This window comes from Bos javanicus, chromosome 10 (assembly GCF_032452875.1).
Source record: "Bos javanicus breed banteng chromosome 10, ARS-OSU_banteng_1.0, whole genome shotgun sequence".
NCBI lineage: Eukaryota > Metazoa > Chordata > Mammalia > Artiodactyla > Bovidae > Bos > Bos javanicus.
Window position 1 is genome coordinate 76,412,088 of NC_083877.1, and position 27,166 is coordinate 76,439,253.

General features: G+C 55.3%; 2 protein-coding genes across 8 annotated transcripts in view; one reads left to right on the forward strand and one right to left on the reverse strand.

Moving 5' to 3' along the window:
• PLEKHG3 (pleckstrin homology and RhoGEF domain containing G3) overlaps positions 1-19,586 on the forward strand; it is a 54,769-nt gene extending 35,183 nt beyond the window's left edge. For 4 of the 7 annotated variants that reach the window (XM_061429138.1, XM_061429137.1, XM_061429136.1 and 1 more), the window contains exons 4-18: positions 375-444; positions 717-763; positions 869-1,019; positions 1,102-1,233; positions 1,469-1,651; positions 1,873-1,965; positions 2,239-2,325; positions 2,554-2,587; positions 2,928-3,020; positions 5,898-5,936; positions 6,330-6,349; positions 6,781-7,122; positions 7,585-7,698; positions 9,648-11,031; positions 11,443-19,586. In XM_061429138.1, coding sequence (XP_061285122.1) covers positions 375-444; positions 717-763; positions 869-1,019; positions 1,102-1,233; positions 1,469-1,651; positions 1,873-1,965; positions 2,239-2,325; positions 2,554-2,587; positions 2,928-3,020; positions 5,898-5,936; positions 6,330-6,349; positions 6,781-7,122; positions 7,585-7,698; positions 9,648-11,031; positions 11,443-12,173 — 3,520 coding nt within the window. In that variant the 3' untranslated portion in view covers positions 12,174-19,586. The remainder of the gene's footprint in view (positions 1-374; positions 445-716; positions 764-868; positions 1,020-1,101; positions 1,234-1,468; positions 1,652-1,872; positions 1,966-2,238; positions 2,326-2,553; positions 2,588-2,927; positions 3,021-5,897; positions 5,937-6,329; positions 6,350-6,780; positions 7,123-7,584; positions 7,699-9,647; positions 11,032-11,442) is intronic. The other 3 variants (XM_061429141.1, XM_061429140.1, XM_061429139.1) reach the window with 2 other exon arrangements.
• Positions 14,541-27,166, reverse strand: part of SPTB (spectrin beta, erythrocytic) — a 130,566-nt gene continuing 117,940 nt past the window's right edge. The window contains exons 33-36 of the mRNA XM_061429134.1: positions 21,488-21,750; positions 18,197-18,370; positions 17,900-17,942; positions 14,541-17,757 (exon numbers count right to left, since the gene is read on the reverse strand). Of these exons, the coding sequence (XP_061285118.1) occupies positions 17,590-17,757; positions 17,900-17,942; positions 18,197-18,370; positions 21,488-21,750 (648 nt within the window). The 3' untranslated portion in view covers positions 14,541-17,589. The remainder of the gene's footprint in view (positions 17,758-17,899; positions 17,943-18,196; positions 18,371-21,487; positions 21,751-27,166) is intronic.

Consider the following 27,166-nt stretch of genomic DNA (forward strand, 5'->3'; position numbering starts at 1 on the left):
GACTCACCCTGTCTCTCCCGTTTTCTGCACCCTTCTGAACTGGGGGCCTCGGTCCCTTTGCTAGTTCTCCCTATCTCCTTCCCCTTTTAATGTCTGGTTCTGTGTGTTTGACTCCTGCCTGCAGAGGAGCTGTGTCCCCTTCCGAGGTGGGTACTGGTGTCCTTTCTCCCTCTCCTGCTGGTGGAGCGCATGGCTGTTTTGCCCCCATCTTTGCTGCGGTGCTGGCTCCTTTCCATAGTTGCTGCCCCTGGTGGAGCTCACTGACACCAGGGCTGATGTGTGTCTGGGCACCAGGAGGTTGGGGAGGGGGTGTGTTGGTGACCATGGAGGCTGTGAGTGGTCCACGGTCTGATGACCACCTTCCCTTCACCTAGCCAGCTACTCAGAGACCTGGACAGCTGCAACAGTGACCCCGTGGCCGTGGCCAGCTGCTTTGTGGAAAGGGTAAGCACGGCTGGGTCCTGGCACCATTCTGCCTTGCTAGGGACCTCTCTCCAGGGGAAGCGCTGGGTGCCTTGCCTTGAATATCAAGGGCATTTAGGGTGGCGCTGGGGGCTGCTGGGTGGATGGAATGTCTGAGACGGATGGGTACAGAGATGAATCTGCAGATGCTTGGGGAGAGTGTGCTCCGGGGCCCAGGGGCATGCCTTTGATACACCCAGGCTTACAGGCAAATGCGAGTCTCCCTGAAATAACTGTTTTTGGTCTTTCTTTAGAGCCAAGAGTTTGATATCTACACTCAGTACTGCAACAACTACCCCAAGTGAGTAATTAGGATGAGAGGGGAGGCAGAGCCATCTGGCGAGTCCAGAGCACCCCACCTCCCCCTCCAGACCCCCTCTGGTGACGGCCCCTTTCCCACTGGCAGCTCGGTGGCTGCCCTGACCGAGTGCATGCAAGACAAGCAGCAGGCCAAGTTCTTCCGAGACCAGCAGGACTTGCTGCAGCATTCGCTGCCCTTGGGCTCCTATCTCCTCAAGCCGGTCCAGCGCATCCTCAAGTACCACCTGCTGCTCCAGGTAACCCGGGGCTCCTCCCGAGGACATGGGGGCCTGAGGGAGGGGCAGGGCCCTTGAGCCTAAGCTCCCGCCCCCCGCACAGGAGATCGCTAAGCATTTTGATGAGGAAGAGGACGGCTTTGAGGTGGTGGAGGATGCCATTGACACCATGACATGCGTGGCCTGGTACATCAACGACATGAAGAGGAGGCACGAACATGCGGTCCGGCTCCAGGTGCTCTGGAGCTGAGAGCTGGAGGGGTGGGCAGGCAGGGGTGCTCGGGCAGGAAGAGGCTTAGAAGAGGAAATGCGAGCTGAGGGGTGGTGTCCTTGAAGATGGGCTTCTCTGCGGGGAGCCCTTGGTGCGGCGTGTCTCTGTGAAACCCAGGCGGTGACTCCAGGGGGCCCTGCGTGGTCCCAGCAGGGTCTCCAGCAGCCTGACCCTGGGGCTTGGGGCTTCTCTGTTGCAGGAGATTCAGTCTCTGCTCCTCAACTGGACGGGGCCAGACCTGACCACCTACGGGGAGCTCGTCCTGGAGGGCACGTTCCGCGTGCACCGTGTGCGCAGCGAGAAGACCTTCTTCCTCTTCGACAAAGCGCTGCTCGTCACCAAGAAGCGGGGCGGCCACTTTGTCTACAAGAGCCACATCCCGGTAACCAGGCCACACCTCCTCCTCCCCTGCTTCCCGCCTTCCTGACGGGCCAGTTCCACTTTCCAGCTCTGCGCCAGACTTGGCTGGGCCTCAGGTTGGGGTGGACACAGCTCCAGCCTTAGAAGAATACTCTCCCTGCCTCCCCCAACGGCCTTGAGGGGTGGGGTCCCCGGTTGGCTCCCCGCCGCGGGCTTGACTGCCATCTCCCCCTGCCCTCCCAGTGTTCCTCCCTGATGCTGATCGAAAGCACCCGAGAGTCCCTGTGCTTCACCGTCACGCATTACAAGCACGGCAAGCAGCAATACAACATCCAGGTGAGGGGCGGGCCAGGACAAGACCCCCACGGGTCTGCGGGGTGCAGGCTGGGAAAAGACCTGCCCCTCCCTCAGCGGCGGGAGCCTTGGAATCTCCCCCTGGAAGGCAGAGGTCCTTGGGGGTATCTCTCGGGCTTGTGCTGAGGAGTTGAGGGAGCCTCAGCACCCCCAGCCTTCTTTCTGCCTCTGCCCCCCTTGGCGGAAGCCCAGCCCACGCCAGATGGCTTCAGGCCTGTCATGGTGACCCCCTCCTTCTCTGTTGGGCCCGCCCAGGCCAAAACGGTGGAGGAGAAACGAAGGTGGACTCACCACATCAAGAGGCTCATTCTGGACAACCACCATACCACCATCCCCCAGAAGGTGAGTTCCCGGGGCGCCTGATGGGGGGCCGGAGTGGCTGTCCCTCAGAGCCAGCTCCGGGGAACCCTGGGCCTCACCTTTGGACACTGACCCCACTGGACAATGGGGTCAGTTCAGCGGATGCTACGGTCCTCTGTACCAGCCCTGTGGGGGGCCCTGGTACCGCAAGGCCGAGGGAGAAATGGCTCATAGCAAGGTAGCCACGAGGTGGGTTTCCTTTCCTTCCAGGCCAAAGAAGCCATCTTGGAAATGGATTCCTATTGTAAGTTCACCCTTCCTGCCTGCTTCGTCCCTAATGGTGCTTGTCTCTTGGTCGGACTGTATCCTGGGGGCGCTTTGCTGGATACTTAGTCTAGAGAGTAGGGAGGATGGGAGAGGTTCCTTCTGTAAGGCTGGGGGTCTGCTGCAAGACCAGGGCTTGGTGCTGATGACAGGCAGGACGCTGTGTGCCTCGCGCTCCTGGTGTGCGGGGAGGTTGGAAGAGCTCTGCAGGCTTATGGCCCTGGAGCTGGGCTGGGCAGCAGAGTTGTGGTCGGGGGTGGGCAGAGTCCACACCAAGGCTGATGGTATCCTAAAGGCCTGGTCGTCTCTCTTGGGTGCAGATCCCAATCGGTACCGCCACAGCCCAGAGCGCCTGAAGAAGGGCTCCCAGGACGACGTGTCCGCCCACGTGCACCAGGGGCGCCGGCAGTCTGGTAAGGCAGGGACTTGGTGGGCACAGAGGCTTCTTTTCAGGACCTTTAACCAAGTGGGGAACCAACCTTCTACAGCAGCATTTGGGGCTGGCTCTCACCTCTCTGGAAATCCCAGGAAGGGATGGGGGGGTGGGGGTAAGTGTGGTGTGGATGGGTATGTCTGGAGCCTCCTGCCTTCCACCAGGCACCTCTGGTACCTTCCTGCCTACCCAGGGCTGGACAGCTTTCCTTTTACAAGGCCCTAGGAAGGCTTGTTCCAGGCACCCCTTCTTAGCGCCCCCACAATTGACTCCTTCCTCCTTTGCCACTTGGAATACTGGGAGTCAGCCAGAGTAATGCTCGGACATCACGGATGGTCCACAGCCCAGTTATGGAACAGAGCAGAGGCAGGACGTGGGGAAAATGAGTTGGATTTCAAGTGGCACCAGATCCAGACAGGAAATATTTACTTTGGGTCTCAGGGAAGAGTTCTGTTCTCCTTTCCTGGGTTTTCTTCCATGACTGGGCTTGCTGCTGTGTACTTGGAGGTATTGAAATGAACCATTTATTGAAAAGAGAAAACCTTGCTTTTATTCTCTGCCCTTGTAGTGATGAGTGTGTGTGTTTTCTGTGTCAATTTTCACACTCTTCATTCGGTCTGAGGCCCAGGGATAGATCTGGTTTTGGCCAGGCACTTGTCAAACTACCACCTGAGGTGGGAATTGGGGTGAGAACCATTTCAGAGACCCCTAAAGAGAAAGACTAAGTAGTGATGGGAGCTGGTTCCTGGCTGGGATCCCCACAGTGCGTGGGGTTTGATTGGCAAGACCCACAGGTCCCCTGAACACCTGTGTGGATTGACATAGAACCTTCAGTTTTTCTGGAGGATGAAGCTGAGCAGTGTCTGGAAAGCTCCTGTGTGTTTTGTCTGGTGGTGTTCCTATTGGATCTCAGACCTTAGGCAAACTTGCCATGGTTGCAAAAGGTCTTTGATGCCACGTGTTAAAAGCCTCAAATTGGGAGTGTTACTTCCTAAGTCTCTGGCCCCTGTTGCTTCTCTGTCCCTTCTTCTGTAATTCTCTCATCCCTCTAACATTACCTCTTAACTTGCCATAGCTTTGACTTGGAAGCTTCCAATATGTGGAGGTATTTAGTAAGTGGCGGCAGTGGTAATAACAGTACTACCTGTCATAACATCAGCTGCAGCAAGCGAGGCACTCGGGAAATGAGCCGTTTCAGAGCTGACGTTTCCCCCAGGCTGAGGTTTTAGCCTGTAAACACTAAAACAGTTGGGTTTTGTTTTTGTGTTTTAGTTTTGTTGTTTTTGTTGAGTTGCTAAGTTATGTCTGATTCTTGTGAACTCCATAGGCTATCCATGGGATTTCCCAGGGAAGAATGTTGGAGCGGGTTGCCATTTCTTCCTCCAGGGGATCTTCCCAACACAGGGATTGAGCCTGAGTCTCCTGAATTGCAGTTGGATTCCTTTCCACTGAGCCATCAGGGAAAGAATTCACTTGCCAATGCAGGAGACGCAGCAGGAGACACGAGTTCAATCGATCCCTTGGTTGGGAAGAACCCTTGGAGGAAGAAATGGCAACCCGCTCCAGTATTCTTGCCTGGAAAAACTCATGGACAGAGGAGGAGCCTGGCGGGCTGCAGTCCATGAGGCCACAAAGAGCCAGACACAACAGAGCAGTTAAGCAGTTCCGCCTTTACACTGAACAGTGTTCCTTCTTATTAGTCCGCATGCTTTTCTGTAGTAGCTCTTCCTTCTTCCCTCTTCTGTTACAAATTAATCGATTGAATGTGTAAGAAATGTGTGTAACATCAGTCAGGACGTCAATGAGAGGGAGGATCCGGGCCAGTGGGAGAGCGTGAGTACTTGTTCTCAGTCATCCGTTGTGACTGCCTCCAGGCCTATTTCTGCTTCATATGTGCAGAGAGTTGGGATGGGCAGATAAGTACACTCTCTGGGTAAATAAGGTGCTGTTGTCATCATCTTAAATATTCTTGTTACATACTCCTGATTACACAGTTTAAACTGAAAGAGTAGAGCCTTTTGTATTTCTCACTTTAAAAACGACTAGGTGTCTGGTTACCTCCGTGCAGGTGGAAGGTAGGTGTGTGTGCCTGTGCGCATTTAGAAAAAACAGTTCTGCAATACGCTTTCCTGTCCAGGAACAGCTGAGGCACCTCAGGAGAGCTCCCTTCTGACTCCCAGTTTATAGTGGGGCTGCCACTTGATGCCAGGCGGTCGAGGGCAGTAGGGGCTAAGGGCACGGCTCTGTAGAGAGGTTCCTTAGACCTGTCCTCTCATCCTGGCCTCTCTATCTCAGGTCTGTCCCCAGAAAGGCTGGGGATAAGGTGCTGACACCATCGGCCTAACGGGTATATTCTGTCCTTAGGGCCTGGGCAGCCCTTGTCCAGCTGGGCAGCAGGGCTTCGTGGTGCCAGGCCTTAAAGGCCATAGTAAGTTGGATGCAACCTCTGCTTTCCTGTGGGGGCTCTGTGAAGGGGCTTGGGTGTCACTAAGGCCCTGATGTGCTCTGTGCAGAGAGGTGGGGCTTGAGGTGGGGGCCAGGGCCCCCAAGAGAGGCTCATCATTCTCAAGAGGACAGTGTGGGGCAGTGGCACCAGAACTGAGGGCCCCAGCAGGGCTAGTGGGCAGGCCTCGTTCTGGGGGCTGTCAGTCACAGCAGAGCACCCCAAGCCGGGGTGGGCAGTGGCTCCCTGTGGACTGGGCATGAGGGCAGCCTTTGTCATGCCCCGGGGCCACAGGGGCCCTGCTGGAGTGGACTTTGAGCTGGTGATGGGCCAGTGGCGCTATGAGTATGGGGCCTGGGCCAGGCCAAGCAGTTTGCAGCCTGCACTGACTCTGCCTGTTGCTCTCCTCCTCAGAGCCGACCAGACGTCTATTCAGGCAACTCAGTGAGAAAGGTGAGTGAGGGAATGGTGGTCGGCTATCCCCTTGAGCCCTAGGGCGAGGGTGAGCGGGAGGAGTGGGCGACCAGCAGTGTGGGGGCGACATGGACGGTGAAGAGGGGCCTCTGTTTCTCCCTGGAAGGGGGGCTCTCCCCCTACACACCTCGCACCCTGTCTCCCTGTCCTTGGTTGATAGCAGGAGCGAGTGACCCCCACCCCGGGCTCCTGTGCCATCAGTCATTCCTTTGGAAGTCCTGTGAAGATTCTGGGAGCAGGAGCCCCTGATGAGGGCTTTCCCAGGGGGTCCTGGGCCTCGGGCCTGTGTAAGGGGGCTCTTTCTCCTGCTCACTGATCTCCCCTCTCCCTCCCCCCTCGCCCGTGTGCCGGAATCTGGCGGTGGTGGAGCAGCCAGAGCCACAAGAGTGAAGGTAAGGCCAGGGGCGAGGGGACTGTGGACAGGTTGGGGGGAACTGCCCGGCTCAGCCCTCATCATCGTCACTTACTCAGCAGACACCTGTCAAGCACCTACTGGGCACCAGGCTCTGTCTTGAGGGTCCTGGAGATGAATAAGCCCAGAGTACCCTTCTGTACCTTTTTCCTGGGGTGGCAGCCTGCCAGTGGCTGGCCTAAGCCTGGATCCTCTCATATTGCTCTCTCTCCCTGGGGCAGGCGGGCCTGTCTGGGTCCTGAGTTCCTGCCCAGGCCCCAGGCCCAGCTTCCCACCTCTAGAGTCCCCTGCGCCACTCAGGAGCCCAGAGGTTGGGTGTCTATAGATGCGAAGCCTCCCCAGCCCCAGCAGCTGCAGGAGGAGGGGGGTTGCCCAGAGGCTGGTCACGAGGGGGCCTTGTGCTCTGCACAGCACGCGGGCAGTGTTGGCACGCTCCTGGACTTTGGACAGCCCCCCTGTGCTCGGGGCCTGCAGCTGGAGGCCGAAGGGGCTGCCCAGGAAGAGAAGGAGGAGGTGATGGAGGAGGAGGAGGAGGAGCAGGCCTTTCAGGTCTCTCTGGAGGACCTGGCTGGGCACAAAGGCAGCGAGAAGGGGGCCAGGCCAGAGCCCTCAGGCTCGGAGGAGGAGGAGGAGGAGGAGGAGGAGAGCCTGGCAGTGGCGGAGCAGGTAGCCGACTTTGCCAGCTCCCTGCTGGCCGCCCTCCACTGCTGGCACTATCGGGCCAACGCTTTACTTTTCTCCCGGGGCGCTATGGTGAGGTGTCTCTTTGATCTCCCCTCCTCCTTGCATGCTTCCTGGCATGTGCATGCCCATCTGTGAGTCCCCTTCCCTGCTGTCCTCACCCCTCCGTCCTTGTTCCTTCATTCCTGCCAATGGCGTTTCTTAACCCCTGGCTCGCTGTCACGCCCTGGTGAGCCCCTGGCATTCATTGTTCCAGTACTGGAGCTAACCAGCATGCTACTCAGTGGGCATGATTAATGGGGCAGGCTGGGGGGTGGCGGGGAGGTCAGCACACTGGGGGTGCATGCCTGGTGGGGATTTCTGAGTCTCCCAGACTTGGCAGTTCAGGCCGACTCTGGATGGCGCAGGTCCAACGCTGGATCTCAGTGTAGCCCAACCCCCTTGGGGCTCAAGAGGTGCTGTCAGGGTTGGGATGCAGAGGGGACCAGCTCCCTGTTGTTCTGGAAGCTGATGACTGCCCTCTGCTTGCTGCAGGGGAAGGAACGCAGGGAGTCTGAAGAACCCAAGAGCTGCGGGAGGACCAGGAGCCTGTCTCCAACTCCTGAGGAAAAGTGCCTGAACTTTGAGTCTGTTACTTCCCTGCCAGAGGTGAGTGGCCAGCAGGTGGAATAGGGATTGTGCATACCCTCCTGAGCTCAGATCTCCAGCTTTGTAGGTGGGGCTTTCAGACATGGCTCTCCTGTTAGGCCCATGGGGACAGGGAATCTTGCTTCCCAGGACTCTCATGCCTTTAGGAAACCTGTCTGGCCTATGGGCATGTGGCTTGGTGACAGACAGCTTCTTACTCTGAATTAGAAAACAGTACCCCTCCCTCTGGGGCTTCCCTGGTGGCTCCATGGTAAAGAACCTGCCTGCAGTTCAGGAGATCCAGGTTCGATTCTTGGATCAGGAAGATCCCCTGGAGGACAGGGCATGGCAACCTACTCTAGTATTCTTGCCTGGAGAATCCCATGGACAGAGGAGCCTGGCAGGCTGCAGCCCACAGGGTCGCAGAGTCGGGAACGACTGAAGCTACTAAGTGGCAGCAGCACCCCTTCCTTTGGGCAGATGCAGTCTCTTGCCAAGGGACACAGTTATTGGAAGTGACCAGAGTTGAGGTCCTCTTGTCCAGGCCTCCTTGCATAGAGCATAAGGCCCTGCCCTGCCAGCATGCCAGACATTTAAATCATGCCTGTCCCACCTGGCAGAGGAATAAGGTGTTGATATCTACTGGACACCTTCTATATGCCTGGTGTTCTGTTTCTTCCTTCTGTTTTCTGAACCAGCTCTACCAGGGAGAATGAGACTCAGAGAGGTTAGGTGACGTGCCTGACATTGCACAGCTTCTAAGGGGCAGAGCTCAGGTTAGACTTGGGTCTGTGACCCAGAAGCCTGCACTCTTTCCTCCCCACCCCCACCACCAGCCCATCGCTATCTGTGGGTTATATGCAACAGAATCCTTTGCTTTCCCAGAGATACAAGGAAAATTTCAAGAAATCTAGACCCCCAAGGTGATCCTCACAGCCAGGACAAGACTTATAGCCTGTGTGACACTGGAAAAGGGTTTAGAGTAGTGCTGGTTGATGATAATAGAATGTGAGCCTCGTGTAATTTTGAATATTCTAGCAGTCTTAGTAAAGGATTATTTAACCAGTATATCCAGACTATTATCATTTCAACACATGGTATCAAAGCTACTCATGAGGTACTTTGTACTTTTCGGTGTGAAGTTTTTGCAGCGTGGACTAGCCGCATTTCAGATGCTCGGGAGTCACGAGTGGCTGGCAGTCATTGTGTTGGACAGTGTCCAACCCAGGGCCTCGCTCCTGGGTCCCGCTGTGCAGATGCTAGACTAGAACGGTTGGAATCAGCTCTGGTTCCTCAGATTTTAGAGTGCTGTCTTGTCTTCTCCCTAATGAATCTTCTGGAAAGCCGCCTATACTGGCTGATTTTACGATTCAAATGACCTGTGATGTGGTCAGAAGGGAGTTGCCGACCTTGCTTCCTCCTTTGCCATCTGCTGGGCAAAGGCAGAGTCAGGCACAAAGGTGGAGGCTGCCTAGTAGGAACTGCATCTCCATCTTCATCCTCTGATGGGATTTCAGCACATGGTCCTATTGCCCTCTGGATCTTGACCCACACAGGAGACCCTGGCCCTTCATGGGAGTCATTCAGGCCCAAGTTTCAACCCAGAACAGACTCCCCACTACTAGGGCTTGAGGAAGGGGCGTCCTAGGGCTGTGGATCTGATTCAGTATTGCGTGTTCTCACCCTGTCCCTGTACCACTCGGGGAGACTACCACTGAGAGGTGCTACCATTCTGCATTCCTAGAATTTTCCTTGGCTTTGAGGACATGGGCCCAGCACCCCAGCTTCAGGGTGACTGAGGGCCATCCTCTCCTTGCTGCCGCACTTTTGAGTGCTGTTCCATCTGATTGCCTGCTTCTTAAACTGCAGCCCCTTCCCACTAGGCACTGAGCAGGCCGCACTGTCCACACATTCCACAGGTCCCCTGAGGGGGGGTTTTTGTCTCATGCGAGCCCTTTGTGCTATCCTAGGTTGAGCCAGACACCGAGTCTGGGACCGAGCAGGAGGTGTTTGCTTCCGTGGAAGGTCCTAGCGCCGAAGAGATACCCTCAGACACAGAGGCCCCCGAGGTCCTCGAAATGCAACTTGACCCCCACCAGCTGCTGCTGGGGCTGGAACCCCCCGATGACATGGCAGAGTTCATGGTTGCCGAGAGCACCGAGGACCCGAAGGCCCTGAGCAGCGAGGACGACGAGGAGGAGGTGGGGGCCTCCCAGGAGCCTGAGAGCCTCCTGCCTCCCTCTGTGCTGGACCAGGCCAGCGTCATTGCCGAGTTGTTCGTCAGCAGCGTCTCTCGGCGGAGCAGCCTGGCCCTGGAGGACGGCAAGTCCAGTGGCTTCGGGACCCCAAGGCTGACCAGCCGGAGCAGCAGTATGGTCAGCCTAGACGATGGTGAGAAGGGCCCAGCCCCACGTGGTGGCAGCACAGACTCCCTGGGCTCTCAGCTCCTTCCAGAAGTGGACCTCAGCATTGGGATGGCCGCAGAGAGCGAACCTTCTGTCAATGGGACAGAGGCCCCGGGCCCAGGCTGCCCAGCGGAGCCAGACAGGTCTTCTTGCCCAAAGGAATCGAAGCTTTCCTCTCAAGACCGGCAGTTGCTGGACAGAATCAAGAGGTACTACGAAAATGCAGAGCACCAAGATGCAGGCTTTAGTGTCCGGCGCCGGGAGAGCCTCTCCTTCATCCCCAAAGGGCTCGTGAGAAACTCGGTCTCCAGAATAAACAGCCTTCGCAAGCCAGACCCGGAGCCACAGGCTCCACTGGGGCGCAAGAGACAGGTGGGCTCACGGGTGGCCCTCTTTGACTGCCCAGGACCAGGCCAGGCTGGCGCTGGGGACCCAGCTCCTATCACAGATGCTGAGTTCCGCCCATCCTCGGAAATGGTAAAGATCTGGGAGGGAATGGAGGCTCCCAAGGGGAGCCCTCCGAAGGGGCCGGGCCAAGGCCAGGCCAACGGCTTTGACCTGCATGAGCCCCTGTTTATCCTGGAGGAGCATGAGCTGGCAGCCATCACTGAGGAGTCAGCGGCTGCCTCCCCAGATAGCGCCTCCCCCACCGAGCCCCGCAGCCCCACCCACCTGGCCCGGGAGCTGAAGGAGCTGGTGAGGGAACTGAGCAGTGATGCCCAGGGGAAGCTGGTGACCCCGCTGCACCCCCACATCCTGCAGCTCTCCCACGTGATGGATAGCCACGTGAGCGAGCGAGTCAAGAACAAGGTCTACCAGCTGGCTCGCCAGTACAGTCTCCGGATCAAGAGCAGATCAGTGACGGCCAGGCCTCCGCTGCACTGGGAGAAGGTGGCTTCCACCGTCCCCATGGTGCAGGAGGAGGTTGGCGCACCATCCGGCGGCACAGGTACGACGGGGTGGGGAGGGGGCCTTTCCCGCAAGCCTGAGTCAGGAGCACCTTTTAGGAGCCAGTTGGCTTCTGGGGAAGTGACCCCCTACAGAACCTATACCAGAAAGAGGGCTGAGGTGAGCCCTGGAGCTGCTTTAAAGCCCAAGGGCACAGGGTCTCTTTTCCAGGAGAGCAAAAAAGAGAGAGTTGTCTCCTCCTTTTGATTCCTGACTCCTCTTCCCCGCCTTTTCTTCTTTCTTCTCATTTTCCCTTTGATACGGGGCTGCAGATGGTAAAAGGGATTTCTCTCTCATCACACCCCAAACCCCAGCAACCACCCTTGCCCAGAAGGGGAGCTGCTGTAGCCAGTTCAGAGAGCCCTCACGTCCTCTTGCTCTGGGATTCAGGCGGCTTGCTCTCTTCCCACAGGTGTGAGCAAGCTGGGGCCACCTCTCTCCAACCACAAGCAGTCCGTGGTCCAGGAGCGCAGACTGCCCAGGCCTGGCTCTTCCAGGGAGATGTCGCCACAGCGTGTCTCCTTCAGCTCCTCGGCCACCAGCCCAAGGACCACCCCACCGGGAGCCTGGCATGGCCCTCGAAGCCCCTTTGACACTGAGACCTTCAACTGGCCTGACGTCCGAGAGCTCTGCTCCAAGTACGCCTCCCTGGACGAGGTGCTCCAGACCAAGGGCGGCTGGCCCAGCAAAGTGCCAGTCAACCGGAGCCGCTCGCTGCCGGAGAACATGAGGGAGCCACAGCTGGCTCCCTCCGGCAGGTTGGGCCGTTGCGGCAGCCTCAAGGCTAGGCGGGCCCCGGTGAGCCCAGAGGCGGCCCAGCCCCAGCCTCTGGGGGAGTCGCCCCCAAGCGAGCCCGACAGAGGGGAGGCCCTGCATGTCACCGCAGACCTCACGCTGGAGGACAACCGGCGGATGATTGTCATGGAGAAGGGGCCCCTGCCTGGCCCTGCCGCAGGGCTGGAGGCGGCCAGCGGGCAGGGACTGGGCTCTGCAGCCGCCCAGATGGGGAAGGACCAGGAGTTGCAGGAGTCTGCGGAGTATCGGCCTAAGGAAGAGGGTCCCAGGGACCCAGCGGACCGAAGCCAGCAGGGCAGAGTGCGGGACCTGAGGGAGAAATTCCAGGCCTTGAACTCCACAGGTTGACTCTGAGTCCTGGGGGAGGGAGGAACCACGGCATCCTCATGCTCGCAGCTGGGCTCACCTTCCTCACTTGACCCCCTTCCCCTGCCCTCAGAAAGGCCGCCCCTGGGAGAGCACCTGCCATGGACCGGGACTTGCCGGCGACTTGACACAGGCCCATATGAGCCCCTTTCCCCTGTGAGGCCAGGGTGGCCACTTTTCTTGTATATAGTTCTGATAAGACGCCAGATATTTAAGCTCATCTGTTCCCAGGGAGAGCAAGCCCTGCTCAGGCCTCCAGCGTTGCCTGGCCACTGCCAGACCCAGGGCCCACCCAGGGGACACACAGGAAGCTGGCCTGGGGAGGCTTTGCTCTTTAACCGTGCCTTTTCTTAGGATCCAGGCAGGCACGAGGCCCATAATTTATTGCTTCCCATTCTGTGGTATGTTAGTGTTCTCGTGCACACGTGCGTGTATGCGTGTGTGTGTGTGTGTGTTGCTTCTCCCCTCCCAGGAAAAGTCTCGTGGCCTCTATTCAGGTACTTTTGTGGGTTGTCTTGCTGGCCCTGTGGTTGTTGCTAATGTACACATTTCATTATTTGCCAATGGTGTAATAACCACTGCTGACCAACCAACCTGTGTGTGGTCTCCTTCCTGGGGTCTGGCTGGGTTGGGAAGGGTCGATTGTGCCCAGGGCTGTCTTAGGGGAAGGTGGGACTTGGGCTTTTTGCTTCCACGTGTACTTAATATGCAGCCATGCTCTCAAACCACAAGGCCCAGGTCCTGGTAGAGGAGGCTGGGGCAGCAGAATGTGCAGGAGGGGGCTTGTTCTCTGTTATTTCTACTCCCACGGGCTTCTGTCTACCCACAGCCTGGCGTCCTGTCTAGTGGTGACTGTGCCGGCCTTTAGCTCTTTTCCCCAAGAGCCAAAGTTGGATTGAAAGGGGTGAGGTGGAGGGTGGGATGTTTTTCTAACAGACAGATGTTTCCATGACTGGTGCCTTTTATTCTCTCCCTCTCAGGTTCCCAAGAGGCATCCTGGGGGGTGAGGATTCTAAACTTAGGGCCTAGGAATATCTTAGGTGGCTTGCAGTGTCAGGTGAGGGGTACAAGTGTGTGTTTTCTGAGATGGAGCCTCATTTTTCATCTCATTTGCAAAAGTGTCTTTGATTCCCAACGGGTAAGAATGCCTCCCTATTTCTAACTGGGTGTTCTGCCCCTTTCCCTTGGTGGACCAGCCTTGTTTCACCCTGTCTGCCTGGGAGGACTGGGTCTGTAGGGCCAGGTGGGAGAGCTGTCTTGCAGGTCTTCTGACCTAGGAGGATAGACTCAGCCTAAAGATGAGTCTGCTGAGTCTAATGAGGTCAAGTATCAGAGGCAAGAGGAGGCCTTCCCTGGGCAGAAGCCGAGCCGGTCTGGCCCACGTTCTACCAGCTGCCTGGAATGGTGTGTGGCCACTTGCGCAGTTGCCGAGGAGCATGCTGGTTCCTACCAGGCAAGTCAGATTATAAAGAGAAGTCACACACTGGAGTGAGAGTTAGGAGACCCAGCCCTGCACTTAACTGGCTGGGTCACCTAAACTCTTGCTTTTCCTTCCTCTATAAATTGAAGGGGATGGATGAGTTGTTGCTTCTCAAACTCTGACTCAGACTCTTCAAGGGGTAAGGCTTGGGGGAGGTGGTAGTAATGAACACTTTCCCCAGCAGATCCATACACAGCCCTCTAGGTTGTTATGTGGGAACCCTGAACCAGCTCAGTGTTTCTTATTGGCTGCCCATTAGAATCACTGGAGAGGGAACTTTTTGAAAAATGCCAATGCCTAGGTTTCATTCACCCAGACCAATTGAAACTGCCTCTCCAGAGATGATGGTCTTCCCAGGTGGCGCAAGAGGTAAAGAACCCGCCTGTTAATACAGGAGACAGAAGAGATGCAAGTTTGATCCCTGGGTCGGGAAGATCCCCTGGAGGAGGACATGGCAACCCACTTCAGTATTCTTGCCTGGAGAATCCCATGGACAGGAGCCTGGCAGGCTATAGTCCATAGGGTTGCAAAAAGTCAGACATGACTGAAGGGACTTAAAGCACACTCACCCTGGAAATGAACCCCAGGCGTGTGGGTTCTGATATTCAGATCTCTGTCCCGTGCTCCACGCAGAAAGGCCTGTAGCAGGCCCACAAGATGGCTGAATGCATGAATAAGTGTTTTCTCAGGGTCACAAGTGAAGCACAGGACTTGGGTCCTGGCAGGAGTTGTTTCTATGAGACTCCAGGGACAAGTCAATGGCCTGGCTGTACCTCTGTCTCCATGGTGGTCCTGGGTTCACAGATCCCGCCTTGCTTACTCAACCAGCCCTCTTTGGTCCAGTTCAAAGGGATATAGGCCAAATAGAATTATGGAGCATTATTGATTTATTAGAAAAACTAGTAAATGGGTTTCCTCTGGTTCGTGGAAGCACATTTGAGCAGGTGGAGGACAAGACCCGGTCGGCCCCAGGGCCAGCCCCAGATTGCAAGGTCTGTGCCCAACAGGGTTGCAGTCGTCTGCCGCCGCCTCCTCCGTTGCATCCTCCCTGAGCTTGCTTGTCCAAGGGACCGAGCCATGGGGTCTTCTGGATCTCTGCCCCCTCCCACTGAAGGGAGGAAGGAGATCCAGGGCCACCCTTGGGGACTCTACGTGCCCTCCGATAGGCAGGAAGGAGGGGTGGGGTGGCAGGGAAGCCGAGCCTCCCGAGGACCCTCCTGACCTCCCTCAGCCACAGTCTACTGAGGCCAGGGGGACAAAGGGGAAGAAGAGAGGGTGGGAGGACCACCTGACCATGCCCAGAAGGAGCTTCCTCTAAACTGCCCTGGGGAGGAAGCCTGATATGCTGGTGTGGACTGGAGCTGTTTGGGGATACTGTTAAAAGACTGCAAAGTAGAAAATATAAGGAGGAAAAAAAAAACTTGCCAGGGTGCCAGGAGCTTAACCCCCACCATGTGGCTCAGAGTCCCAAAGCTGGGTGCCTGCAGTTTCATTCCAGTTGGTCAAGGGTCTTGGGGCCTGTGTGATGTGGGAGAAGGGTGCATGGGAAGTTGGCGGTAGATGGTGGGTCACATGCAGCTGGTTGCTGCCCTTGCCCAGTCCAGGGGCTCAGGGGTGGCAAAATCCTAGCTTTTCCTTGAGGCCCCTTCATTCCTGGGACTGTGGAGTTGCTTGCTGAAATTCCTCACTTCAGAAGCACATGTGGAGGGCAGAGGGTGGCCCCTAGTGTCTTGGCTCCCACAGATTGGCCCATGGGGGCAGCTGATAGAGACTTGCCACCACCTGCTCTTCAGCAAGGAACAGGCTATCCTGGAGCAGGACATGCCTTCAGGTGCGCTTGAGGCCTTTGTTATTGCCAGGTGAGCATCACTACCTCATTGCCTCCTGCCTTGGTTTCCCCTATGTGTAGAGAGGTTGGCGAGTGGTATAGATTAGGTTCCCTGTGGATGCACAGAGGGCCACAGGGATAGGTGGACAGAGGACACATGAAGACCCTGGCTCCCAAGGTGGGACCATGTGTCAGGCCCCATCAGAGAACTTCCCTCCTGTGGTTCTTGTCCGCTGAAGTTGCCTTCCCTTGACATAGTAGTAATTGATCTCGAGCACTAAGGGCTCCTGGGAGGGCCTAATAACTCCAGATGCTTATGCCTGTGGTTTCTGTCTTAGCTTCACCCAGTTCTGGGGGGTCGTCTCAGCGTGTCTAAGGCTCCTTCCCATGGGGAAGGTGATGGAAACAGCAACTGCAGGTCCCAGGGTCCTTTCTGCTCTGCCCAGGGGAGTGTCTGCTGCCTGCAACTCAACTTTTGGACCTAACCCAAGTTAAGATGCTGGGCTGGAGCTGTATTGCTTTCAGAGGGTGGTGGAAAGAATACTGTGGAACCAGTGGTCTGTTCCCTCCAGATGTCTGACTTTGGCAGCATAGGGACGGTTATCCCTGGGGAGAGAGGTTGCAGGGCCCCTTTTGGCTGTACCCAGGATTGGGGGGTAGATACCCATGTAGCCCCTTGACTCTGGCCAGGCCCTTCAGGAGGACCTGTGTGAGGGTACTTGCCACATCTTAATGGCTCCGGCCCCAACATTTGTCCCAGCTCTCCTGGGGTTGTTACATGGGTTGTAATACCCAGGTGTGGCTGCATCTGCCACCTCAGGGTGACAGGTCATGAACTTTGCTGTCGGTTCAGCCAGCACCCTCAGGTGGTGCCAGCTGCAGCCAGGACTCATGGAGTATTTGGCTTTGGGATGCTCTAATGCAGGTGCTGCGGTGTCCATCTCGTATGGGGACCTGCCCTGTCTCCCTCCGGGACCTGGGGTCTGAGTGGGGTACTGCTGGTCTAGCAGCTACTGGGAGTGCGGCAGACCCCAGGGTGGAGAGGTGGCGCCTGGGGCAGTGTGGAAGTCTTATCTGCCTCCTTCTGGCCTGAGCCCTAAACTCTAGCTGTAGTTTTAAAAAAGAGGGCCGGCTTGAGAGCTTAGGGTCCAACCACCGCCTGGCCCAGTGGCAGCAAGGGGGTGCTGGAGGCGGCGGGAGGCCCTTCGCACTTAGGACCTATCGATTTTGGACAGTGCCCCCTCTTTTTGTGGGAGGAGGGGCTGCAGTGACCCCTGAGGTGGGGAGGCAGCGGCCCCTGGCCCCTGGCCCAGAGACTCCCTCCTCATGGGGGGCAGGTCGGGCCTTCCCAAGAACCTTTTTCCTTCCCCTGGCTATGACTGTGTGGGACGGACCCCAAGCAACACTTGCTTTGGGAGTGGGCAGCATCTCAGGAATCTTCCCTGCTGGCTCAGAGGGTAAAGCGCCTGCCCGCAATGCGGGAGACCCAGGTTCGATCCCTGGGGCAGGAAGATCCATTGGAGAAGGAAATGGCAACCCACTCCGGTACCCTTGCCTGGAAAATCCCATGGACGGAGAAGGCTTCGGTCCATGCGGTCACTAAGAGTCGGGTACAACTGAGCGACTTCACTTTCGCTTTTCAGCATCTGAAGAACCCCCATCAAGCCTTCTTCTCCAGCTTGTGTGGGAATAGGGGGGTGGGGACTGGCTCCCCTCGGCCCCGTAAGGAGGGTCGGGAGAGGAGGGTGTGGGCCTCAAAAATCGTTTCCTGCCCCCAGAGTCAGAAGCCCCGAGGGCCCGCGGAGCTGGGGGCCTGTCCCTGGAGCCTACGCTCGCTGTGTGCGGGGCCCCAGGGCGGCGGGCGCGGAGGCAGGCGTGGGCCGGGCCGGGCCAGGCGGGCGGGCGAAGGCAGCGATCGCAGTGCAGCTGGGCCCGCGCCCGGCCGGCCGGCCGGCAGCTCAGAGCAGGCAGGCGGCAGGCAGCGGCAGCGGCCGGGCAGTGGGCGGGAGGAAGGCCCGGCCGAGGAGGGAGGCACTAGTCCCCGCACGTCCCAACGACGCACCAGCTTCACTCGCCAGGCCCCCGAGAGGCTATTTCTTTTTGGGGAAGAAGCTGAATCTCTTCTCCTTGTCCTTCTTGCCGAGGCTGGCCTCGGGGCCGGTGATGGGGGGAAGGGGCAGGCTCTGTGCCTTGACGCGGATGCTCTGGGACTCGTTGATGGCCGTGCTCACGCCCTGCAGCCAGGACAGCATCTCCTCCTGCAGGGCGGGAGGGTCAGGACCGCCAAAGGACGGGCTGCCTCTAGGACAACCCCTTCTGAGGGAGCCTTGAGGCCAAGGGGCACGGGTCCCTCCCAACTGCCCCTTGGCGGGGGTCAGGGCCAGGCAGCCCTGCACTTACCTCATCCTTGCCGTGGAAGAGCCACTCGCTGCCGTTGCTCAGCCTAGGAGGACAAAGGGATTCCCCCGTGGCCACCTCCGGATCTGACCCCCCAGCTCCCCGAGCTTTCCCATGACCAGGACCCTATGAGGCAGCACAGTGCTTTCTGAGAGAGGCGGAAATCAGGACCACCAGCCTCTCTTATTTGAAAAATCCCCGAGGGGCACCTCAGGCCTGCAGCTGGTCACATACAGTGGATTGGCCACTTAGGCCAGATCGAGCCACTAGGGAAGGAGCGGTGAACAGGCAGGGCCTCACCTCAGCTTGAAGACATGCTTCTTCTTCTTGTAGTTGGCAGCAATCTCACAGATGGCATGTCTCAGGGCCAGGGGCTCCTCCCCGTGGTAGGGCACCCCCAGGGCCAGATTCTTGGCATCCTTATAGAAGGCCAGCTCACTATTCCTGAGCACACAGTACAGGTTGTTCCAGGACCTGTGAAGGTACACACAGGCAGCTCACCTACAGTCCTCACTTGCATGCTCAGTTGTTCAGTCGCGTCTGATTCTTTGCAATCACATGGATGGTAGCCCGCCAGGCTCCTCTGCCCACAGGTTTGTCCAGGCAAGAATACTGGAGAGGGTTGCCACAGTCCTGATACAGCATCTCTATAATCAGTTCCCACAGCTTTACCATTTTTAACTACACCAACTTTACCATGATCCATAGTAATACCTTTTACGGCTAAAAAAATTGCAATTAAAAATAATCTGCATGTGGGATTTCCCTAGCAGCCCAGTGGTTAAAACTTGGCACTTCCAATGCAAGGGGTGCAGGTTCGATCCCTGGTGGGGGAACTAAGATCCCACATGCCATGTGGCATGGCCAAAAAAAAAAAAAACCAATCATCTGCATGTAATTCTACTACCAAAGTCTACTATTGTTAACATTTTATGTATTTCCTTCTGGTTTATTTTCTATTCACATATATAACTAAAATTGGATTATACTGTATATTCAATTTTATTTTGTACTTTTAAGTTTAACACTATGTCATGAGTATTTCCCCATCCTCAAATATTTGAATCCTCAAATGTTTCTTGAAAATAATTTTAATAGCTATATGATATCTTGGAAGGAAAGTTATGACCAACCTAGATAGCATATTCAAAAGCAAAGACATTACTTTGCCAACAAAGGTTCGTCTAGTCAAGGCTATGGTTTTCCCTGTGGTCATGTATGGATGTGAGAGTTGGACTGTGAAGGCTGAACGCCAAAGAATTGATGCTTTTGAACTGTGGTGTTGGAGAAGACTCTTGAGAGTCCCTTGGACTGCAAAGAGATCCAACCAGTCCATTCTGAAGGAGATCAGCCCTGGGATTTCTTTGGAAGGAATGATGCTAAAGCTGAAAGTCCAGTACTTTGGCCACCTCATGCGAAGAGTTGACTCATTGGAAAAGACTCTGATGCTGGGAGGGATTGGGGGCAGGAGGAGAAGGGGACGACAGAGGATGAGATGGCTGGATGGCATCACTGACTCGATGGACGTGAGTCTGGGTGAACTCCGGGAGTTGGTGATGGACAGGGAGGCCTGGCGTGCTGTGATTCATGGGGTCGCAAAGAGTCAGACACGACTGAGCGACTGATCAGATCTGATCTAATGGTATTTTATCACAAATAAAAATAATCCCTATATTGGTGGACCTTTTAATACTGGAAAATTTACCCACAATTGAAATAGCAATGTGATAAACATCCTTATGGGGCTTCCCACTGATGGCTCAGTGGTGAAGAATCTGCCTGCCAATGAAAGAGATGCAGGTTCAATCCCTGGGTTGGGAAGATCCTCTAGAGAAGGAAATGGCAACTCACTCTAGTATTCTCGCCTGGGAAATACCAGTCTATGGGGTCACAGAAAGAGTTGGACACAACTGTAAAGAACAACAGCAACAACACATCCTGATGCCTTAATCTTTCCTGTAACTCTGATCTTACCTTGAGATATATTTCTAGAATTATTGAGTCTCAGACCAACAGTGTAAAGAACTTTCCAAAGCACGTTCCTAGCCACCAGCATATCTGAGTTTCACTCGCGCTTGTGCTCATTCAGTCGTGTCACTCCTTGTGACCCCATGAACCGTATAGCCCACCAGGCTCCTCTGTTCATGGGATTCTCCAGGCAAGAATACTGGAGTGGGTTTGAGTCTCACTACAGCCCATGAGTCTCACCACAGAACTGTAACATGAACAGAGCAGGGTTTTGTTTTGGTGGTAGGAGTATTTTGTTTTATTGATGATAAATGCCTGGTATACTGTGCTAGCTCTTTTTGAAAGGAACGTATTTGCGCAAATCAATGCTCAACTCAAATGGGAGGCTTGGTGAGAACAACCAACAAGTGAGCTCATAAAGGAGTTCACCTGAGCTCCTTCTTTGACAAATACAGAGCACGTTGTCCTTGGACAATGAGAAGCGTTAAGCGCGTCTTCCTCCTCTTCCTCACCACCCCCTCCCCCACTCCTTTTTGAGGGCAGAAAGGTGGAGCACTAGCAGAGCACATAGGGAAGAAGGACTGGAAGGTCAAAGAGAGAACTCGACCCGTTCAAAGCTAGCTGCAGAGCCATTCCACAAAGCCCAGATTTCCGATACCAGCTCAGGGATCCTCTGCTCAGACCTGGCCCTCATCAACTTCTCTGAGCTGGTAGCCCAAGTAAGGCAGTTGCTAAGGAGGAGTAAAATCCTGCCTTGGACAAAGGACAACCTCTTTGAGATGGTTTCCCCCATCTGGAAAATGAAACCTCAATATCACAGGGTGGTTGTGAAAACTTTGTCAGTCCTGACATAATGCCTGCCGCATAGTAGGTACTTTATACATGTTAGTTTCCCCTCTCCTGCAGCCCCTCCATATAAAGCAATAAACCTCTTCAGGGTGGTCGGGCCCCAAATTCATTTTTGGAATTTGAAATAACTTTGGTGTGTCCTCCAAGCCAGGCTCTCTGTATGTTGCCAGCTGGCCCTGGGAATAGAGCTGGCTTCAACCTCTTGACACTGCCCTGTTTCTCTGAGACCCTGGACCGCTGCCTGAAGGCAGAGGCCTCTAGAGACTCTGAGTCGCGGCATCCCCCGAGTAGACCACACTCAAGGACACGACTGCCTCTGAATGAGTTCCTCAGGGTCATATCATTCCTAGGAGGGCCCTCCAGATGGCATATAGGTCAGCTCTTTCTCCTTCCCTATTTTATGGCTGGGGAAACTGAGGCCCAGACTGGGTAAAAAGGGGGACTGGATCAAGGACAGGTAGGTCTTGTTAGTGCCAAGACCTACCTGTTACCCTGCCCTGGCATAGTACCAGCTAGTGTTCTCCTGCTCTGCACCAGGCTGCCCCCACCATCCCCATGTTACAAATGAGAGGCTGAGTAACTAGTATGAGGTCATAGGATTTGAACTCAGGCCCACAGCTGAAGACAGGCTTTCCCACCATGCCAAGTAGCCCCCCAGAGTTGGCTCAGAAGGCACCCAGGAACTCTCAGAGTAGAGGCAGAGGGCCTCCTCACCCACAGACTGCTCGGATAGCCCTGCGCATCCTGTGGCCCCACGGCCCCTCCCCGACACACCTGTTGGAGGCCTTCTTGTTGGGCCCCTCCAAGTCGTGCTTCCGGCCCAGGAAGCCTTCCATCTGCACGCTGTGCCCGCGGTCCCGCTGGGCCGGCAGCGTTGTAGGCTCATCGCCCTCGCTCAGCGGTGTGTCCAGGACCTTGAAGAGGGGCTCTGTGGCGGGCCTCTCATCTGTGCTGGATTTCTCCTCCTGCCCGTCCTCGTGGGGCCCTGGTGGGGGTGGCGGCTGCAAGTCCTGGGGCCATGGCCTCTCTTCTTCCCCCTGCTCCAGGGCATATGGGAAGAGCGCACCTTGCTGAGGGCCCAGACCCGGGCGGCCACTCTCGGCTGAACAGGGGAGGTCAGCAGGCCTCACCCGAGTCTGGTTCCTCTCTCTTTGCCCTCCCTGACCCACCCTGGCCCTTCCCCAACCTGCTGTGGGTGTCCACCTGGCCTGCTTCCCCAAACTCCCTCCTTCTCCAACCTCAATAGGAGCAGAAGGTCCTTAGAGTGAGCTGAAGGGGCTGGGCCAGGGGATTTCTGACCCTGCTTGTTGCCCAGCTGCAGGTGCCCACCCTGGCTTCCTGTCGGAGGCTCCAACTCTGACTGAGTTAGACCTGAGCTCTGACAAGATTTCAAAGTCAGATTTCAAATGACGAAAGGGCTCTGCTGCTAAGATAGAAGAAAAAAACATTTGTACTAGGATGTTGTACGACTCTCAAGTATTAGTCGCTCAATCGTGTCTGACTCTTTGCGACCGTAGCCTGCCAGGCTCCTCTGTCCATGGAATTCTCTCAGGCAAGAATACTGGAGAATCCAGGCAAGAATATTGAAGGAATTGCCATTTCCTTCTCCAGGAGATCTTCCCAACTCATGGGTAGAACCCGGGTCTCTCACATTGCAGGCAGATTCTTTACCATCTGAGCCACCAGGGAAGTTGATGAGAACTTGTTTGTTACCTTCAACTTGTGTCTGGGCACCAGGCCCTAAGTCTACAGGTTAGTGTTTTGTCACTAAGTCGTGTCTGACTCTTGCGACCCCGTGGACTGCAGCCCACCAAGCTCCTCTGTCCATGGGGTTTCCCAGGCAAGAATACTGGAGTGGGTTGCCATTTCCATCTCCAGGGGATCTTCCCGACCCAGGATTTGAACCCATGTCTCCTGCATTGGCAGGTGGGTTCTTTTACACTGAGCCACCAGGGAAACCCAGACCCTCCCAACTCATGGGGGGAATAACTGGTCCTGCCCCCTTCATTTGGCAGGGCTTTGCCGGAGGAGGGCAGTGGTTCCTAACCCTGGCTGCCTTTTACAATCACCTCTAGAGCTTTAACAAAATATGCGCAGGACCCATCCTCAGGATGCTGAATTAACTAGCTTGGAGTGGGGTCTGCGCATTGGTATTTCTTAACAAGCTTTTCATGCGCTCAAGTGTGCTGATGAAGAATCACCACCTAAGGAGTCAATGCCCCAGGGAAAGGCTGTGGCTTTTGCCTCCTTGCACCTCTCCATGGAAGGCATAAAACTAAGATTATGGCATCTGGTCCAATCACTTCATGGCAAATAGATGGGGAAACAGTGACAGACTTTATTTTGGGGGGCTCCAAAATCACTGCAGATGGTGACTGCAGCTATGAAATTAAAAGATGCTTGTTCCTTGGAAGAAAAGCTATGACCAACCTAGATAGCATATTAAAAAGCAGAGACATTACTTTGCCAACAAATGTCTGTCTAGTCAAAGCTATGGTTTTTCCAGTAGTCATGTATGGATGTGAGAGTTGGACTATAAAGAAAGCTTAGCGCTGAAGAATTGATGCTCTAGAACTATGGTGTTGGAGAAGACTCTTGAGAGTCCCTTGGACAGCAAGGAGATTCAATCAGTCCATCCTAAAAGAAATCAGTCCTGAATATTCATTGGAAGGACTAATGCTGAAGTGGAAACTCCAATACTTTGGCCACCTGATGGGAAGAACTGACTCATTTGAAAAGACCCTGATGCTGGGAAAGATTGAAGGCAGGAGGAGAAGGGACAACAGAGGATGAGATGATTGGATGGCATCACTGACTCTATGGACATGAGTTTGAATGAACTCTGGGAGTTGGAGATGGACAGGGAGGCCTGGTGTACTGCAGTTCATGGTGTTGCAAAGAGTCAGATACGACTGAGGAACTGAACTGAACTGAATGGAAGACAGGATCCTCCCAGCTCCCACCCAAGCCAAGTGAGGGGCCTCTAGTGGAACCATGGGCTGTATTCAGGTGCCTGTGAGAAGGGGAAGCAGACTCTTGTCCCCTGGCTGGGTACCTCCTTATGCAGAGCCTTGCTGACCCACTTTTGTGCCACTGCAGCAGGAGAGAGAAGAGGACAGACTGAGAGAACAAGGGGCAGTCTGTTTTCGAGTGCAGCGCAAGAATGCCAGCTGGGACAGGAATGGGTGGGTCTCCTATGTGCCAAATAAGCACCCAGGAAGGCAGCCTAGCTGGAGACATCTGTCCAGAACTCTGCCTCAAAGGCCTGATTGCTGAGGACCTTACAGCACCAGGTGGGAAGGGTCTTGTAGTCCCCAAGCAGGTGGGGACCAAGGCCATTGAAAGCCCAGGAGGACTAGAACCACCTCAGGCAGTAAGGAGACACTGCCCTCTTTTCTACTCTGTCCCAGCTGAAGATGGAGGCCCAGGAGAGTGCTGGGGAGGAGCCAGGAAAGAGCAGACACTATGTTTCCCACTGTGGGTCCTTCAGAACTTGGATCAAATCCAAAATAGAGAAATGGAGAATGAGAGGAGTTGGGTACCATTCTGGACATCAGATCAAAGCTTCAAACTGAAAGAGACTGATTGGACTTTTTAACAGTTAAAAACGATCAATGTCTGCCAGAGCTGGCACTAAGGAATGGGAAGCGGAGGTTCAGTGGAGATGTTTGACGGCAGTGGTTGGAAGAAAGGTAAAGCTGGTCATGTTTGCATCCCCTAAATTAGGACTAAACGACTTCCCTTGTGGCTCAGACGGTAAAGCGTCTGCCTACAATGTGGGACACCCGGGTTTGATCCCTGGCTCGGGAAGATTCTCTGGAGAGGGAAATGGCAACCCACTCCAGTACTCTTGCCTGGAAAATCCCGTGGACAGAGGAGCCTGGTAGGCTGCAGTCCATGGGGTTGCAAAGAGTCGGACACGACTGAGCGACTAAACTTTTTCTAAATTAGGACTAGTCAACAAACTAATCTGGGGTTCCCTAAGATCCCATTTAAAGAAAGGAATAATATGGCTGGAAAAGGTTGAAAATCACTACTCTAGTCTAAAACCTTCAATCTATGAGACAGTCTGAGCTCAGAGGTTAAGTGACTTACCCAGGGTCATACAGCTTTCATTTCCAGTTAAGAGTATGCACTGAAGAATTGGGCAGGCCTGACTTTTTATCACGTCCTTAGGGTTCTTATCTTTTCCTTGTCTTAGAGAGCCTCTGGAGAGTTGTGGCTGGGCCACACCCATCTTTATGCATCTTGCAGGATTTATATGTTTGAGTGTTGGCAATGAGTCAGAATTGACCACAAGGATCTGGAGGCCCTAAGGCCTTGCCTGGACCATCCTCCAGCAGGGAGGAAGGGCAGGAGTGGCAGGTTGAGTCTGGGAGCCTGGGTTCTGTGCACCCAGTCAGGCCAACCCTCTGACTCAGGCATAGAGGTTGGGGAGGTAGTGAAGCCCTTCATCCTCTCTCCCCAGCTGGCCCTTCTGCTCCTCCTGGCAATGGGCCAGGGTCTCCGGACTCCCTGGTGGGTCATGGAAGATGCCCTGGCAGATGTTGGGAGGGAAACCCAGCAGAACCTCTCGGCCTTGTTCACCCCCTCACTCAGCCTCTGCCCTCCTGGGACTGGTTTTACTACAGGCTTCTGTGTCCACATTCTCTTCCTATACTTTCATTTCCATGCTCCTTTCCTTTTGGGAAGTCTCCTCTGAAAACACACATTTTTCCAGGACTGCCTCCCGACTTAATTTCACCTTTCGTGTATTTCCTCCTGATGGGTGCCTGATCCACATTCCCTGGCAGGGACAGTCAGAGCCCATGGCCAGTGTGATCAAAAGTTAAGCAGCCAGGTCGTGGGTGGGCTTTGGAAAATAGGGGTTTTCCGATGTACGCAAAGATTTCTTCTGTTTCCTTGACTGTTCACATGGAGACAATTTAAAACACATCCTCGCCTCTCTACCCTGAAGGCTAAGGCCTGAGGAGGAGAGAGCCAAGATTGAGGGTGGAGGCGGAGGGGTCTGGTGGCAGCTGCTCCTTTCAGACCCGGGGCTTCTCTCCCTCCTGGGCTGGGGGAAGGGACACAGGAGAAAGACAGGGGCATGGCTTGGGCAAAAGGGTCCTCCTTTTATAGTCTCCAGGGGTGAATATGTTCTGTGCCAGCTTCTAAGAGAGCAGGGCAGGCACTTCTGCTGTCCCAGGAACCATATTGCACTCTGATACGGATTCTGCAGGCAGAGGACAGCAGACACCAGGAGGGGGTCGGCTACTTGTGTGCTGTAGGGACAGGCAGGCTCTATTCCAAGGCCCTGGATAGCTGAGACAATCTGACTCCCTTCTATCCTCCGTGATACGTGGCAGAAGGCAGGCGTGCTGCTCCAGCCCTTCGGTCAGCAGGAGGATGCATAGATTCCACCTGAGGGGTAGCCCAGAGGAGCTGGGGACACTCTGAAAAAAGGAGGATCCAGCCACTTGGGAGAAACTCTGGGTGTCGGGTCAGAATGGATGGGGAGTTTAGACCATGAGTGGGAGTAAGAGCAGGAGAGAGAAGGGCCTGAGATGGCGCCTGGAATAAGCCTGGAGCTTCTGTTCCCTGGTTTGGGGGCCCAGGGGACTCGTGGATGGGTGTGTGGGGTGCATCTGAGGTGGGTGGGTAGGGTTCATCTGAGCTAGGTGTGTGTGCTGGCTGCTGGAGTAGGGTAGGGGACAGGCAGTATTGGCTGCTGTGGGACCATCAGGGGAGGAAAGGGCACAGACAGGAGAGCCTTTTAGGACCTCACAGAACTGTAATCAGACAAGGAGAGGCCTGAGCTCCTGACGGGCAGGGCGTGGCCACCTCAGAGTCTTTGCAGAGTCTTGTACGCTTGACTTTGTAGGGTCCTGCCTTGCTAGGAAGCTGACTTGGGCAGGGGAAAGCAGGCAGATGTCTCCTCCCCAGAGGACTTTCAAGAAGGTGAAAAGGAGGGGGACAGGATGGGTCCATTTCTTACGTGGAATAAAGGGGCTGAAGGTGTAGTTCCAGACCTAGCCAGCAGGTGGCATAAGGGGCCCGCACACAGACAACCAACTCTCCAGCCAGGGAGAAGAACCACCTGCGGTGTGGCCACAGGGTCTCTGAGACGTTCTAGAAGATGCTCAGTGATCCCAGATATATGAACAAGCAAGGAAACGCATGTGAACTTCTCTCTGAAGGAAATGCTGGTAAATGAGAAACGGGGTATGGGGATGCATCCCAAACAAATACTATTGGACCTTAGTTGTGAGAGGTCTTGCCCACCTACCTCACAGCAAGAACTGCGCCTTGAGTGTGTGTAGGGGGTCTCCGGGGAGGGGCGCTGCCGGAAGGCTGGTTTGGGAGGGTTTTGGCAACGAATGTTAAAATTCTTATGGGGGACGTTTAGGAAATGAAGGACTGTGGTGAGAGATGGAGAAAAGAGTGAAGGGAAAATGAAGACAGTCGCCTGCT